At 53.3% G+C, this 12,855-nt stretch overlaps 1 protein-coding gene across 2 annotated transcripts in view; it reads left to right on the top strand.

Annotated features, from left to right (window-relative positions):
* CARM1 (coactivator associated arginine methyltransferase 1) overlaps positions 1–12,855 on the top strand; it is a 54,828-nt gene that overhangs the window by 40,749 nt on the left and 1,224 nt on the right. Inside the window, exons 5-15 of one of the 2 annotated variants that reach the window (XM_032251756.1) lie at positions 2,467–2,577; positions 4,148–4,325; positions 6,612–6,702; positions 6,901–6,982; positions 10,921–11,006; positions 11,203–11,292; positions 11,761–11,898; positions 11,978–12,067; positions 12,153–12,265; positions 12,364–12,441; positions 12,688–12,756. In XM_032251756.1, coding sequence (XP_032107647.1) covers positions 2,467–2,577; positions 4,148–4,325; positions 6,612–6,702; positions 6,901–6,982; positions 10,921–11,006; positions 11,203–11,292; positions 11,761–11,898; positions 11,978–12,067; positions 12,153–12,265; positions 12,364–12,441; positions 12,688–12,756 — 1,126 coding nt within the window. The remainder of the gene's footprint in view (positions 1–2,466; positions 2,578–4,147; positions 4,326–6,611; positions 6,703–6,900; positions 6,983–10,920; positions 11,007–11,202; positions 11,293–11,760; positions 11,899–11,977; positions 12,068–12,152; positions 12,266–12,363; positions 12,442–12,687; positions 12,757–12,855) is intronic. The other variant, XM_032251757.1, reaches the window with a different exon arrangement.

Genomic DNA, 12,855 nt, shown 5'->3' with positions numbered 1-12,855 from the left:
CAGCCTGGGCAACAGAGCAAGACTCTGTCTCTTAAAAAAAAAAAAAAAAAAAAAAACAAACAAAAAAAGCAAGAAAAATGCATTTAATTTATAAACTTAGCACAGCATGTACATTATAGGCTTGTCAGGCCTCTATCAGTTCCCTCCAAGACAGCTGCTGCCCTTTCAGTATGAGGTCTCTTCTTCCGGGTTTTTCCCCATGCAGACATCATCCTGTATTTTATTATTATTTTATTGAGCTGGGCACAGTGGCTCACACCTGTCTGTAATCCCAGCACTTTGGGAGGCCGAGGGAGGAAGATCATTTGAGCCCGGGAGGTTGAAGGTACAGTGAGCTGTGATTGTGCCACTGCTCTCCAGCCTGAGCCACAAAGCAAGACTCTGCCTCAAAAAATCACGAAATAATAAATAAGCTTTTTAATATTACCAAATAATGTATACTCATGATTAAAGAGAGAGCAGAGCAGAGTGTCTGTATTCAAAAGTAGGGCGTGGTGGCCCATGCCTGTAATCCCAGCACTTTTGGAAGCTGTAATTCAAGCAGGTGGATCACTTGAGGTCTGCAGTTCGAGACCACCCTGGCCAACATGGTGAAAGCCCATCTCTACTAAAATAAAATATAAAAACTAGCCAAATGTGGTAGTGGGTGCCTGTAAACCCAGCTACTCAGGAGGCTGAGGCAGGAGAATCCATCGAACCTGGGAGGCAGAGGTTGCAATGAGCTGAGATCAAGCCACTGCACTCTAACCTGGGCAACAGAGTGAGACTCCATCTCAAAAAAAAGAAAGGTAGAAATGTATTCCTTTCTCATCCTATCACCCAGAGTTTTTTGGTGTCTCCACCCACCTTTTTTTTTTTTTTTTTTTTTTTTTTTGATGGAGTCTCGTTCTGTTGCCTAGGCTGGAGTGCAGTGATGCCATCTTGGCTCACTGCAACTTCCACCTCCCAGGTTCAAGTGATTCTTTTGCCTCAGCCTCCCGAGTAGCTGGGACTACAGGTTCGTGCCACCGCACACAGCTAATTTTTGTATTTTTGATAGTTTCACCATGTTGACCAGGATGCTCTCGATCTCTTGACCTCGTGATCCACCTGCCTCGGCCTCCCAAAGTGCTGGGATTACAGTTAGGAGCCACCGTGCCCTGCCAGCCAGAGTTTTTGTTTTCTCTTTTTGTTTTTGGGGGACAGATTCTCGCTCTCTCACCCAGGCTGGAGTGCAGTGACACAATCTCAGCTCACTGTAGCCTCCACCTCCTGGATTCAAGCAATTCTTGTGCCTCAACCACCGGAGTAGCTGGGATTACATTTGTGTCCCAGCACGCCCAGCTAATTTTTGTATTTTTAGTAGAGATGGGGTTTTGCCATGTTGCCCAGGCTGGTCTCGAGCTTCTGGCCTCAAGCAATTTGTCCACCTTAGCCTCCCAAAGTATTGGGATTACAGGTGTGAGCCACTGCAGCCAGCCTGTTTCCTCTTTTGAATCAAATGGGAGCTTGTTTTTTTCCTCTGAGTATTTTGTGGCTCTCTCCTCATGGATCTGCTTGGAGCTGTCTCATCCAGTGCCTGGGTCATGCCTCCCTAGCATTGATGACTGTCCAAGAGGATGCTGGGCCCTGGGCCCTGGGCCCTGGGTTGGAGTTGTCCTGACACAGGAACGTCTGCTCCGGCTGGGCCATCCTGAGCCTCTTCCTGGCCAGGCCACTGGGGTCTGTGAAGGGTGTCCTCCGTTGGCAAAGTCCCTTCTCACTCCCCGAGGATGGAGATCCATTTCCTAGTTCATCTGGAGCTCTGAGCAGTACCCCGAGGCCTTCCCACCTGACGCCAGCTTCCCCTGCAGGCACTCACCACACCCAGAGCATTTGTCCTTTGAAAGCTCATGCCTGTCACCACCAGGAATGTCCGCCCTTGGTCTACTCATGTGGAAGCAATCCCACAAATCTAGAATGTGTGGTGTGTTCTTCCAGACCCTGGCCTGGACTCTGCCATGAGTGACCATCACGGGGGCCAGTATCCCTTCAGGGAGCCTAGCCAGTCCAGCTCACCGGCCCCAGCCAAGACAGGGGCTGCTTCTCCAGGTGCAAGTCAGCGTGGAGCTGGGGGATGCTGCCACCAACACCCGGGCCCCTTTCCTCCATGCAGGAACTATGGAGGCCCCGGAAAGATGATTCTCAGCTGCCACTGAGCTCCCAGGAGAGGCCCGTGCCTCACCCCAGACGATCCAGAGGCCTGCAGGCCACAGGGTTGGGGCCAAAGTGGGAGCTTCCCCAGGGCTTCTCCTCCCAGAGGGCTGGCCCATGGTTCATCTTTGGTTGTCCCTTCATTTTGACCCAGAACCCATGAAGGGCAGACATTGAGAGTGAAGACAGACCCAGGTGTTGATGCCTCATGACATGTACATCCCTATGATCACTGTCACCTCCCAGTTATCCTCGCCTCCTGTGTCTCGCTCTTACCTCCCACTCCTTCCTCAGATCGTTCTTGACGTTGGCTGTGGTTCAGGGATCCTGTCGTTTTTCGCTGCCCAAGCTGGAGCACGGAAAATCTACGCGGTGGAGGCCAGCACCATGGCCCAGCATGCCGAGGTCAGTGTCCCGCTGGTGCCCACCTAGCCTCATCCTCACCCCTGAGTGCCATGCCAGCCCCAGCCTAGAGAAGCCTGGGACCAAGAGGTCTGGGGAATGTTCCTTCTGTGTTTCACTCTCTTTGTTGTCCCCAAAACAGTCATTGTGGGGAGGGCTTCGGGGCCTGAGATGATTCCCCTCATGACCAGCAGTTAGGGGCACGTGTCATCTCCCGTCTTTCTCTTTTTTGCACTGAAACCTTCACTCACAAGATTCAAAATGTAAAAGCTAAAAAAGAGCAAATAGCATGCTCTCCTTGCCCCCTAGCTCTTACCCCCATCCCCATCATGAGAGAGGGGCCAGGAACTCTTAGCAGAGCTATTCCGTGGCTATAGATGCAAGCATCCTCTCGCATCAGCAGAGGCTGCACCCTCCTCTCCCTGCTCTGCCTCTCCCCTGAATCTGGGATCACCGGGGTTATGGAGGGGCCATCCTTGGCTCTGTCTTGCAGCGGCAGAGCACCGCCATGCCCAGTTGGGCCGCTGTTGCTTTAGCTTCATTGCACCCATAAGTGACACTCAGACTCCTTCCAGGTCTTCACATGGCCAACGCTGCTGTCCCAAGTCCCTCTCCCATGTGTGGTTGTATCTGTAGGACACATCCCAGCCCTGGAATCACAGGGTTGGGGGTGCTTCCAGTTTTAGCTTTGCTGGCAGTTGTGATGTCAGCTTGTCCTCCTCTCTGTGGCCACCTGCAGTTGTCGACACAGGGTGGGGGACCTAGGAGGCCGCAGTAGGGGAGGGCCCTGAGGCAGGGCTGGGGTCACAGTAACTCTATTTTTTTTTTGGAGTCTCACTCTGTTGCAAAGGCTTGAGTGGAGTGGTGCGATCCTGGCTGATTACAACCTGCACCTCCCTGGTTCAAGCAATTCTGCTTTAGCTTCCTGTGTAGCTGGGACTACAGGCGTCCACCACTGCAACCCGCCAAGTTTTGTATTTTTAGGCTGGGTGCAGTGGCTCACGCTTGTAATCCTAGCACTTTGGGAGGCTGAGGTCAGCGGATCACTTGAGGTTGAGACCAGCCTGGATGGTGAAATTCCATCTCTACTAAAAATGCAAGGAATCAGCCGGGTGTGGTGGAAGGCACCTGTAGTCCCAGCTACTTGGGAGGCTAAGGTGGGAGAATCACTAGAACCTGGGAGGCAGAGGTTACAGTGAGCCAAGATGGTGCCACTACCTCCAGCCTGGGGAACAGAGCGAGAATCTGTCTCAAAAAAAAATTATTTTTGTATTTTTAGTAGAGTGGGGGTTTTGCCATGTTGGCCAGGCTGGTCTCCAACTCCTGAGCTCAGGCAGTCCTCCTGCCTCAGCCTCCCAAAGTGCTGGAATTACAGGTGTGAGCCACCACGCCCGGCCACAGTGAGCTCCTAACAGGCTGGGCCAATGGCAGCCATGGTTGGGGCCCCAGCGAAGGAGGCAGAGGGGGACTCAGTGGCCACGTGCGGAAGGAGGCCGTCCCTTGAGAGGAGGACTGGGGAGGGCCCCACGGCAGGAAGGCACAGGGAAGCCCACGTGGCTCCACCCGCCTGCAGGTCTTGGTGAAGAGTAACAACCTGACGGACCGCATCGTGGTCATCCCGGGCAAGGTGGAGGAGGTGTCACTCCCCGAGCAGGTGGACATCATCATCTCGGAGCCCATGGGCTACATGCTCTTCAACGAGCGCATGCTGGAGAGCTACCTCCACGCCAAGAAGTATCTGAAGCCCAGCGGTGAGCATGGGGGAACACAGGCCAGGCCCCTCGGTGGAGCCACTGAGCCAGGCCGTCAGTGCTTCAGCTCCCTGCTTGCTGTCAGTGGCCCAGGGTGCTGGGAAGCCTAGGCCTTTCCCCGACTCCCCCCCCAACCCCACTCCTGCCAACTGCGCCTTCTGGAGCCCCGGGCCCCAAACATGGCCAGACACCTAGCTGCCCACTCACCCGGACAGAGTCTGGAGGAGCTCCTGGCACCTCTGCCATCCCATCTTCTGCTCCTGCGAGACAGCCTCTGGCTGGGAGTGGGGATTGAGACAGGTTCTGTGGTCAGCAGTTCCCCAACAAGCCCTGCTCTCAGAGTCCGGGAGGTGAGGGGGTCAAGTATGTGTATGAATCAGGGGATGCATGTGTACGTGTTTGAGGGATGAAGTAGCTGTGTGTCGAGCCCATCCATCACCTTCCATCTGTGCCTCTGGTCACTGGGTGTCTTTCTTTTTTTTGAGATGGAGTTTCGCTCTTGTCGCCCAGGCTGGAGTGCAGTGGTGGGATCTTGGCTCACTGCAACCTCCACCTCCCGGGTTCAAGCGATTCTCGTGCCTCAGCCTCCCAAGTAGCTGGGATTACAGGCATGTGCCACCACACCCAGCTAAGTTTTATATTTTTAGTAGAGATGGGGTTTCACCATATTGGTCAGGCTGGTCATGAACTCTTGACCTCGTGATCTGCTCGCCTTGGCCTCCCAAAGTGTTGCGATTATAGGCATGAGTCACTGTGCCTTTCCTGTGTGACTCTCTTTATCTGCCCATCTGTCTCAGAGGTCTGTGCAGCCCTGACACCTGAGGCGTGTGTCTGTGGCTTTTCTCATGCTGGCTACATGCGTGTCTGAGCATTTCTGTACAGGCAGGCAGCTGTGCGTGGAGAACAGGGGTCCCCAGCCAGGGTAGCAACTGTGGGATGGAGCATGGGCAGCAGCAGGCTGGTGGGGCCTGTCGCAGGCAGGGGTGGGAAGAAGTTCCCACTCATGTCCTCTGGCCCTCCCTGGATACAGGCCCTGGAGTCCTGCCTGGCTCTGCTCCTGGAGGTGGGAGGCGGCTTCCCCCAGCTGTGTCCCATGTCTCCAGTGTGAGTGTGGGAGGCAAGGCTGCTCCAGGGGCTGTGGGCTCCACCCTCCTCCCCTTCAGCCCTGATGGTGGGGATGGGGGTAGGGACAGCCCCAGCAGAGGAGGCACCTCCTGACGAGATACAGGGGTGTGGCCAGATGGGCCGCTGCATGAGCCTCCCCTGGCCCAGCAGCCTGCTTTTGGGGAAGCGGGAGGCTGAGCGGGCTCCTTTCCAGCTCAGGAAGCACTTCCAGGGGGTTAAAGGCAGCCCTCCCTCCTCAGTCACATGCCTCCTGACCAGCAGGAGCCAGGGGTGCCTTCTGGGCTGGGTCACTTTCCATGGTGCCCCCAGGTCTCCCAGGGCACAGGCCGCAGCATGTACATCTCCCTCCTCAATCCAGCATCTCCTGCCTCAGGTTCAGCCTGGTGGCGTAAGGAGGAGGAAGAGTCCCACTGATACCTCAGAGCCTCCCCCACTGGCACCTCAGGGCCTCCCCCACCGGCTTGCAAGGCTGGGGGGCCCACATCTGGAGGCCAGGGGGAGGCGGGGCTGTGGGGCCCTGGCCCTCCCTGCCGCTGGACCTCCCTGCCGCTGGCCCTGACTCATGCATCTACCCTTGAGTCACAGAGGGAGGCCCTGCCCTTCCCTCTCAGGCTGTGTGCCCAGACCAGGGAGGCCAGGCGGCTCACCCTGCCAGCCAGGCGGCTGTACCAGAACCTCAGCAGTCCCTGTGGTGTGGATTCAGCTTCCCCAACCAGCTCTCGGCCTCATTTGAGGCCCCCAGTGGCGTTGGCATGGTGTGGGGCCCACCCTCCCTCTGTCCAGAGCAACTTTGCTTTGCTTTCCTGGCTGCACATATGCACAGACGGCAAGGCCTGAGAGGCAGCGCCTGGCCGCATCCCAGGCTCCTGGGCACTGCTCACTTCTCTGTGAGGCCTTGACAGGTCCCTTCATACCTCCCAGGTCTAGTAATGGGACATAAAGATGAGCCACTGGCCTCCCAGTCTCAGCTGGAGTCAGTACCTGTGGTGGTGATGAAACATCAGAATAGGCGATGGGTGCCGCTGTGCAGGAGTGCAGGATCGAATGAATAAGAGGCCGGGAACACCCAAAGTTGGGGGTCTTGGGGTCCTTTGGAAGCTCTGCCAGGCAGTGTGGGATGTGTCACCTGATGCCAGCACCCCTCCCTGCCCCCACTCCCAGGAAACATGTTCCCTACCATTGGTGACGTCCACCTTGCACCCTTCACGGATGAACAGCTCTACATGGAGCAGTTCACCAAGGCCAACTTCTGGTGAGTGTGCTCTGGGTATCCCGCCTGGGCCCCACAGCCTGCCTTCTCAGGGACAACCCCCAGCTCTCCATGGGGCCCCCACTCCTCTTTTTCTGAAAGACTTGGGCTAGATGAGGGCTGACTGGGGGAGAAGACAGGGCTGTCCCCTTGCCTTGTCTGCAGCACTGACCTTGCTGTGGCGGTGGGGCTTGTCCACAGGTACCAGCCATCCTTCCATGGAGTGGACCTGTCGGCCCTCCGAGGCGCTGCGGTGGATGAGTATTTCCGGCAGCCTGTGGTGGTGAGTAGGGCCTCCAGGGCCCCACTGCAGTTATCACGTGGCATTGCTCTGCAGCTGTGCACCCCTAGGGAAGTGACTGCCCCTCTCTGAGCCATCTCCTCTGCCCTGAACAGAGCTCTTTCACAGAGATTTGGGGGCAAAAAGTCAATGTATATAGATACTTAGCACACAGACATGCAATACATGCGGACCATTATTAGATGAGGCCAAGGCAGGAGGGTCACATAGGCCCAGGAGTTCAAGACCAGCCTGGGCAACACAGAGACCTCATCGCTTTTTAAAAATTAAAATAAATAAATAAATAATAATAAATAACCATTACTAGATGAATTTATCTTTGGTGAGCTGATGTAATTTATTGGTTGATTTTACTTGAGATTTTTGATACAAGATCCATGGTTTAGAATTCAGACGGAAAAAAAATCCTGTGATACTCAAGCTGACCAAAAAAAAAGAAAAAAGCGTATAGAAGAGAAAAGCTTCCCTACCGCTGTCCCAGCTGCACAGTTCAGTTTTCTATAAGCAAACAATGTTTCTTATCTTCCTGGAGGTATTACTGCTAAACATACATACACAAATACATGTATTATTTAACCTTTTTCCTCACAAAATATAGCATAATCAAGATACTGTTCTGTCCTGATTTCTCTTTGCTCAAAGAACATACACTGTGTGATTTCATTCCTTTGAAACTTGTCCAGAGTTGTTGTAAGTCCACGATATGGTCCCTTTTGGTTAATGTTCTGTATGCCTTTGGAAAATATACTCATCATCTGCTGAGTACAGTGTTATATCAACATCAGTTAGGCCACCTTGTTCATCACATTGGTCATATCTTCTTTATCATTACTGATATTTTTTTCTATTTTTTCTATCATTGAATATAGATGTACTGATTTTTTCATTTTGATAGTTTTGCTTTATGTACTTTGTATTGTGTTATCAGGTGTACTACAGGTTTAGGGTTATTGTCTCTTCCTGTTGGATTGATACTTTTGTTATGAAATGTCTCTTATCTCTAGTAAAGTATCTCTAGTACTGTATTAGAGATAAACAAGTCTTTTTATCTCTAGATCTATCTAGTAAAGATTTACTTCTTGCCTTAAAATCTGTTTTTTTCTGATAGTGATTGATCTACAATGGCTTTTTTTCTTAGTTTTTTTTTTTTGTTTTTTTTTTTTTAAGAGACGGGGTTCCTCCATGTTGGTCAGGATGGCCTCAAACTCCCGACCACAGGTGATCTGCCCGCCTTGGCCTCCCAAAGTGCTGGGATTACAGGTGAACCACTACGCCCAGCATTTTTTTTTTTTTTTTTTTTTGAGACAGAGTCTTCCTCTGTTCTCTGTTGCCGAGGCTAGAGTGCAGTTTCACCATCTCTACTATGTTGACCAGGCTGGTCTTAAACTCCCGACCTCAGGTGATCTGCCCGCCTCGGCCTCCCAAAGTGCTGGGATTATAGGTGTGAGCCACTACGCCCAGGCAGTTCTTTATTAAATTTTTCTTTTTTTAAAAACTATTATTTTTTACATACTAGTTCTAAGTCTCTGGTGACTTTCACTGTCTGGAAGAGTGGTAGGTATGTTTTCATCTGTTAGTCTCTTGGTTTTGGGTGCTGGTCCTTTGTTCTTGTCTCTTGCTGTGCCTGATCATTGGATGCCAGAATGAAAAATCATGCAGGCACTGAATGATACTTTTCCTTCCAAGGATTTTTCTTCAGGCACGTCGCAAGTGGAGAGGTCACCTTGGTCCTGTCAGGCACTTGAGATACTTTGAGGCTGCTTTTTAGACTCCAGTGGCTGATCTCTTTTCCTGGATTCCCCGTATGGCAACTGTTCTCAAACATTTTGGTCTCAGGACCCCTTTACACACTCAAACATTGAGAGTCCTATTGAGCTTTTGGTTTTTTCCTTTTTTTTTTTTTTTTTGAGATGGAGTCTCGCTCTGTTGCCCAGCGTGGAGTACAATGATGTAATCTCAGCTCACTGCAACCTCCGCACCTCCTGGGTTAAAGTGATTCTCCCACCTGAGCCTCCCAAGTAGCTGGGATTACAGATGCCCACCACCACACTCAGCTAATTTTTGTGTTTTTAATAGAGACAGGGTTTTACCATGTTGGCCAGGCTGGTCTTGAATTCCTAACCTCGGGTGATCCATCCGCCTCGGGGAGTGAATGAATGAAAAAAGCTGGAAATATTTTGGTGTTATTATGAAAATGTTGTATTATTAAGAGGGTGCCCTGGAAGGTACCACAATTTGAGAAACTGCCACTTTAGGGTATGACCTTCGGTAATTTTCTTTTTTTTTTTTTGAGACGGAGTCTCGTTCTTTCGCCCAGATTGTAGTGCATTGGCGCAATCTCGGCTTATTGCAACCTCTGCCTCCCCAGTTCAAGTGATTCTTCTGCCTTAGCCTCCTGAATAGCTGGCACTACAAGCACCCACTACCATGCCTGGCAAATTTTTGTATTTTTAGTAGAGATGGAGTTTCACAATTTTGGCCAGGCTGGTCTCGAATTCCTGACCTTGTGATCCACCTGCCTCGGCCTCCCAAAGTGCTGGGATTACAGGCGTGAGCCACCGCGCCCGGCCCTTAGCTTTTTTTTGTATTTTTTTTTGAACCAGGGTCTCACTCTATTGCCCAGGCTGGAGTGCAATAGCTCAATCACGCCATGGCTTACTACAGCCTTGACCTCCCAGATGCAAGTGATCCTCCTGCCTCAGCCTCCCAAGTAGCTGGAACTACAGGAGTGCACCACCATGCCCAGCTAATTTTATTTTTTGTAGACATGGGCTCTCACTATGTTACCCAGGCTAGTCTTGAACTCCTGACCTCAGGTGATCCGCCCCCCTCGGCCTTCCAAAGTGCTAGGATTACGGGCATAAGCCACCACGCCTGGCCTTGAGCCTCTTACTAGCAGCCTTCCGCTTGGTGTCTTATCCTTTGATGCCCCACCCTCCTCAAAGCTCAGGAGTTGGCCAATTTCACAGGTGCACTGAGTGGGTACCGCCCACCTCGCCCTCCTGCACTTATTTCCCTTTGCTTTGACATTGCAGCCCCTTGAGTCTGAGCTGCCTTGATAACCACGAGCTCCCATTTTGCTTTCCCCACCCAGGGAAGCTGCTGAAACATCGAGGTGGCCATTTTCTGCCCTCCCCATGGGAAAAAGGCAGAGGCCAGAAAGGGCATTTCCTTCCTTTCCAGAAGCTTGTTCCCCAAAGTCCTGGCTGCTCTGGTTGGTCCTTGGTGCTTCCAGCAACTGGTTTACTCTTTACTTTGTATTTTATTTGCTTCACATAGTTCACAGCAGGTGCATTAGTCGGATATAAACATCGCTGGGAGTGGACATAAGCACCAGTGTTGTTTTTTTTTTTTTTTTTTAAGAGACAGGGTCTCCCTATGTTTCCCAGGTTTGATTCACACTCTTGGGCTTAAGCGATCACCCTGCCTCAGCCTCCTAAGTAGCTGAAGTTACAGGCACGCACCACCACACCTGGTAGCGACTAGTTCTTTAACTTGCTTTTTTTGTTAACTTGCTTAATGATTTTGCTTGGAGATCTTTCCCCACCTGTTCATAAAGAGCCTCTTCATTCTTTCTCATATCCGCATGGTCTTTGATGGGTGGGCCATCATTTGTTTAATTAGATGGTTTCCAGTGTGTCACTGCCATGGACAGTCTATAATTATCCATGTAAGTTTATTGATGTGTTCATGTATCTGGAAGTTAAACTCCTGTAGTGCCAAATCTTGTATGTGAATAAACACTTGTTATTTTGAGAGCTGCCACCTAATTGCCCTAGGTGGCGTTGTGCCAGTTTACCTTCCTCACAGTGTGTCTGAGAAGGACAAGCTAGAGGCAGTGGCCAGACCTGGGGTAAGGGGCAGGGCTGTCTTCCACGCTGGCCCTGGCACCAGATGGTCACACCTGTGGTCTCTCCCAGGACACATTTGACATCCGGATCCTGATGGCCAAGTCCGTCAAGTACACAGTGAACTTCTTAGAAGCCAAAGAAGGAGATTTGCACAGGTACCAGCACCCACACTCCATCCTCCCAGGTCTGGCTCAGGCCAAAGGTCAGGGCCACCCCTGGCTCCTACCAGCATCCTGCCATCCCAGGGCAGGTGGTGGGCGGGGGCCCTGGGCCTCTGCACCTGGCACCCCCTCTTCTCTCTCGGCAGCGCCTGCCTGGCTTCCCCAGCAGCCACTGCCCTTTGCCTTCCAGGATAGAAATCCCATTCAAATTCCACATGCTGCATTCAGGGCTGGTCCACGGCCTGGCTTTCTGGTTTGACGTTGCTTTCATCGGCTCCATGTGAGTGCCGCAGAGCAGAGCAGCCCATGCTGCCCCCCCACCCCACCCCACCCAGGGCTTCCTGCAGCTACAACCTGGTGGGGGCTAGGAGGGTGGAACGTGGCTCCAGGTTCCACCATCCCTTCCAGTGGGAGAGCCTATCTCAGAGCAAGAGACTGGGTGCGGGGTGTGTGTGTGTGTGTGTGTCCCACGTTCCCAGTGTCTGTCCCTTATAGGCCTGTGTCCGTCTCTCGGCACATGACAGAGTAAGTAGGCATCTTGTGGCTGGGAGGGGGTCCCTTATATGCACATGTGTGCGTGCTCATGTATGTGTCTGGGACTGTCGGGTGGCTAGCCCGTCTCTGCTCCAGGGTCCCAGTGGTCCCTGACAGAGAGGGCAGGTGCCCAGGGAGGGCTCAAGGCATACAGGGTGGTGGCCCCAGTGGTGGTGCTGGCCCACTCAAGTCTGTGCCTGTTCCTGCTCCACAGAATGACCGTGTGGCTGTCTACAGCCCCGACAGAGCCCCTGACCCACTGGTACCAGGTGCGGTGCCTGTTCCAATCACCACTGTTCGCCAAGGCAGGGGACACGCTCTCAGGGACATGTCTGCTTATTGCCAACAAAAGGTGCGACTGCTGCCCGGGGCTGGTGGGGCAGGGGTCCCTCTGCCCACCACTCATGCTGCTGCCCGCACCCTCTCTGCAGACAGAGCTACGACATCAGTATTGTGGCGCAGGTGGACCAGACCGGCTCCAAATCCAGTAACCTCCTGGATCTGAAAAACCCTTTCTTCAGGTAAGAGGGGCCCCCAGCCTGTAAGGGGGGGCGCCCCAGGCCTGCAGCCCCCTTGCCCCTGCCCATAGCTCAGTCTCTGCCACAGATACACGGGCACGACGCCCTCGCCCCCACCTGGCTCCCACTACACATCTCCCTCTGAAAACATGTGGAACACGGGCAGCACCTACAACCTCAGCAGCGGGATGGCCGTGGCAGGTGAGGAGGGCCTGCCCCAATGCCTAGCCAACCCAGGAGGCCGCCCACAGGTCTGGCCTCTCTGCCCCTAGCCCTGACATCTCCCTCTCTGGGCACAGGGATGCCGACCGCCTACGACCTGAGCAGTGTTATCGCCGGTGGCTCCAGTGTGGGCCACAACAACCTGATTCCTTTAGGTGAGTGTTCCTCAGGGGCAGAGGCAGCGGGGAACCGTGCCCAGGACTGCCAGGGGGCCGGGAAGGGCCTCTGGCAACCAGGTCGGCCTGTGCTTGGTCCTTTCGCCTTTTCCTCTTCCTGGGGGCTCTCGGCCGAGGCCCTCCATACTCTCTGCCTCGCTCTGCAGCCCAGCACTGCGCATGGGCTGGGTGGCTGGGGGCGGTGACGCCGTCTCCCTTCCTTCTTTCCTCCCTCTTGCTGCGCAGCCAACACGGGGATTGTCAATCACACCCACTCCCGGATGGGCTCCATAATGAGCACAGGGATTGTCCAAGGTAATGCGGGTGGCAGGGGCTGGGCCCATGGGGGCCGAGCTAGCGTGTGAGTCGCCATCCTCTGTCCGGCCGCCCGCCTGCCCTTTCGCCTACCCTTTC

Source organism: Sapajus apella, unplaced genomic scaffold (genome assembly GCF_009761245.1).
Source record: "Sapajus apella isolate SASKATOON/1434 unplaced genomic scaffold, GSC_monkey_1.0 scaffold77, whole genome shotgun sequence".
Taxonomy (NCBI): Eukaryota; Metazoa; Chordata; class Mammalia; order Primates; family Cebidae; genus Sapajus; species Sapajus apella.
Note: the sequence above shows the minus strand (reverse complement) of the source record. Positions and strands in the feature narration are given on the sequence as shown.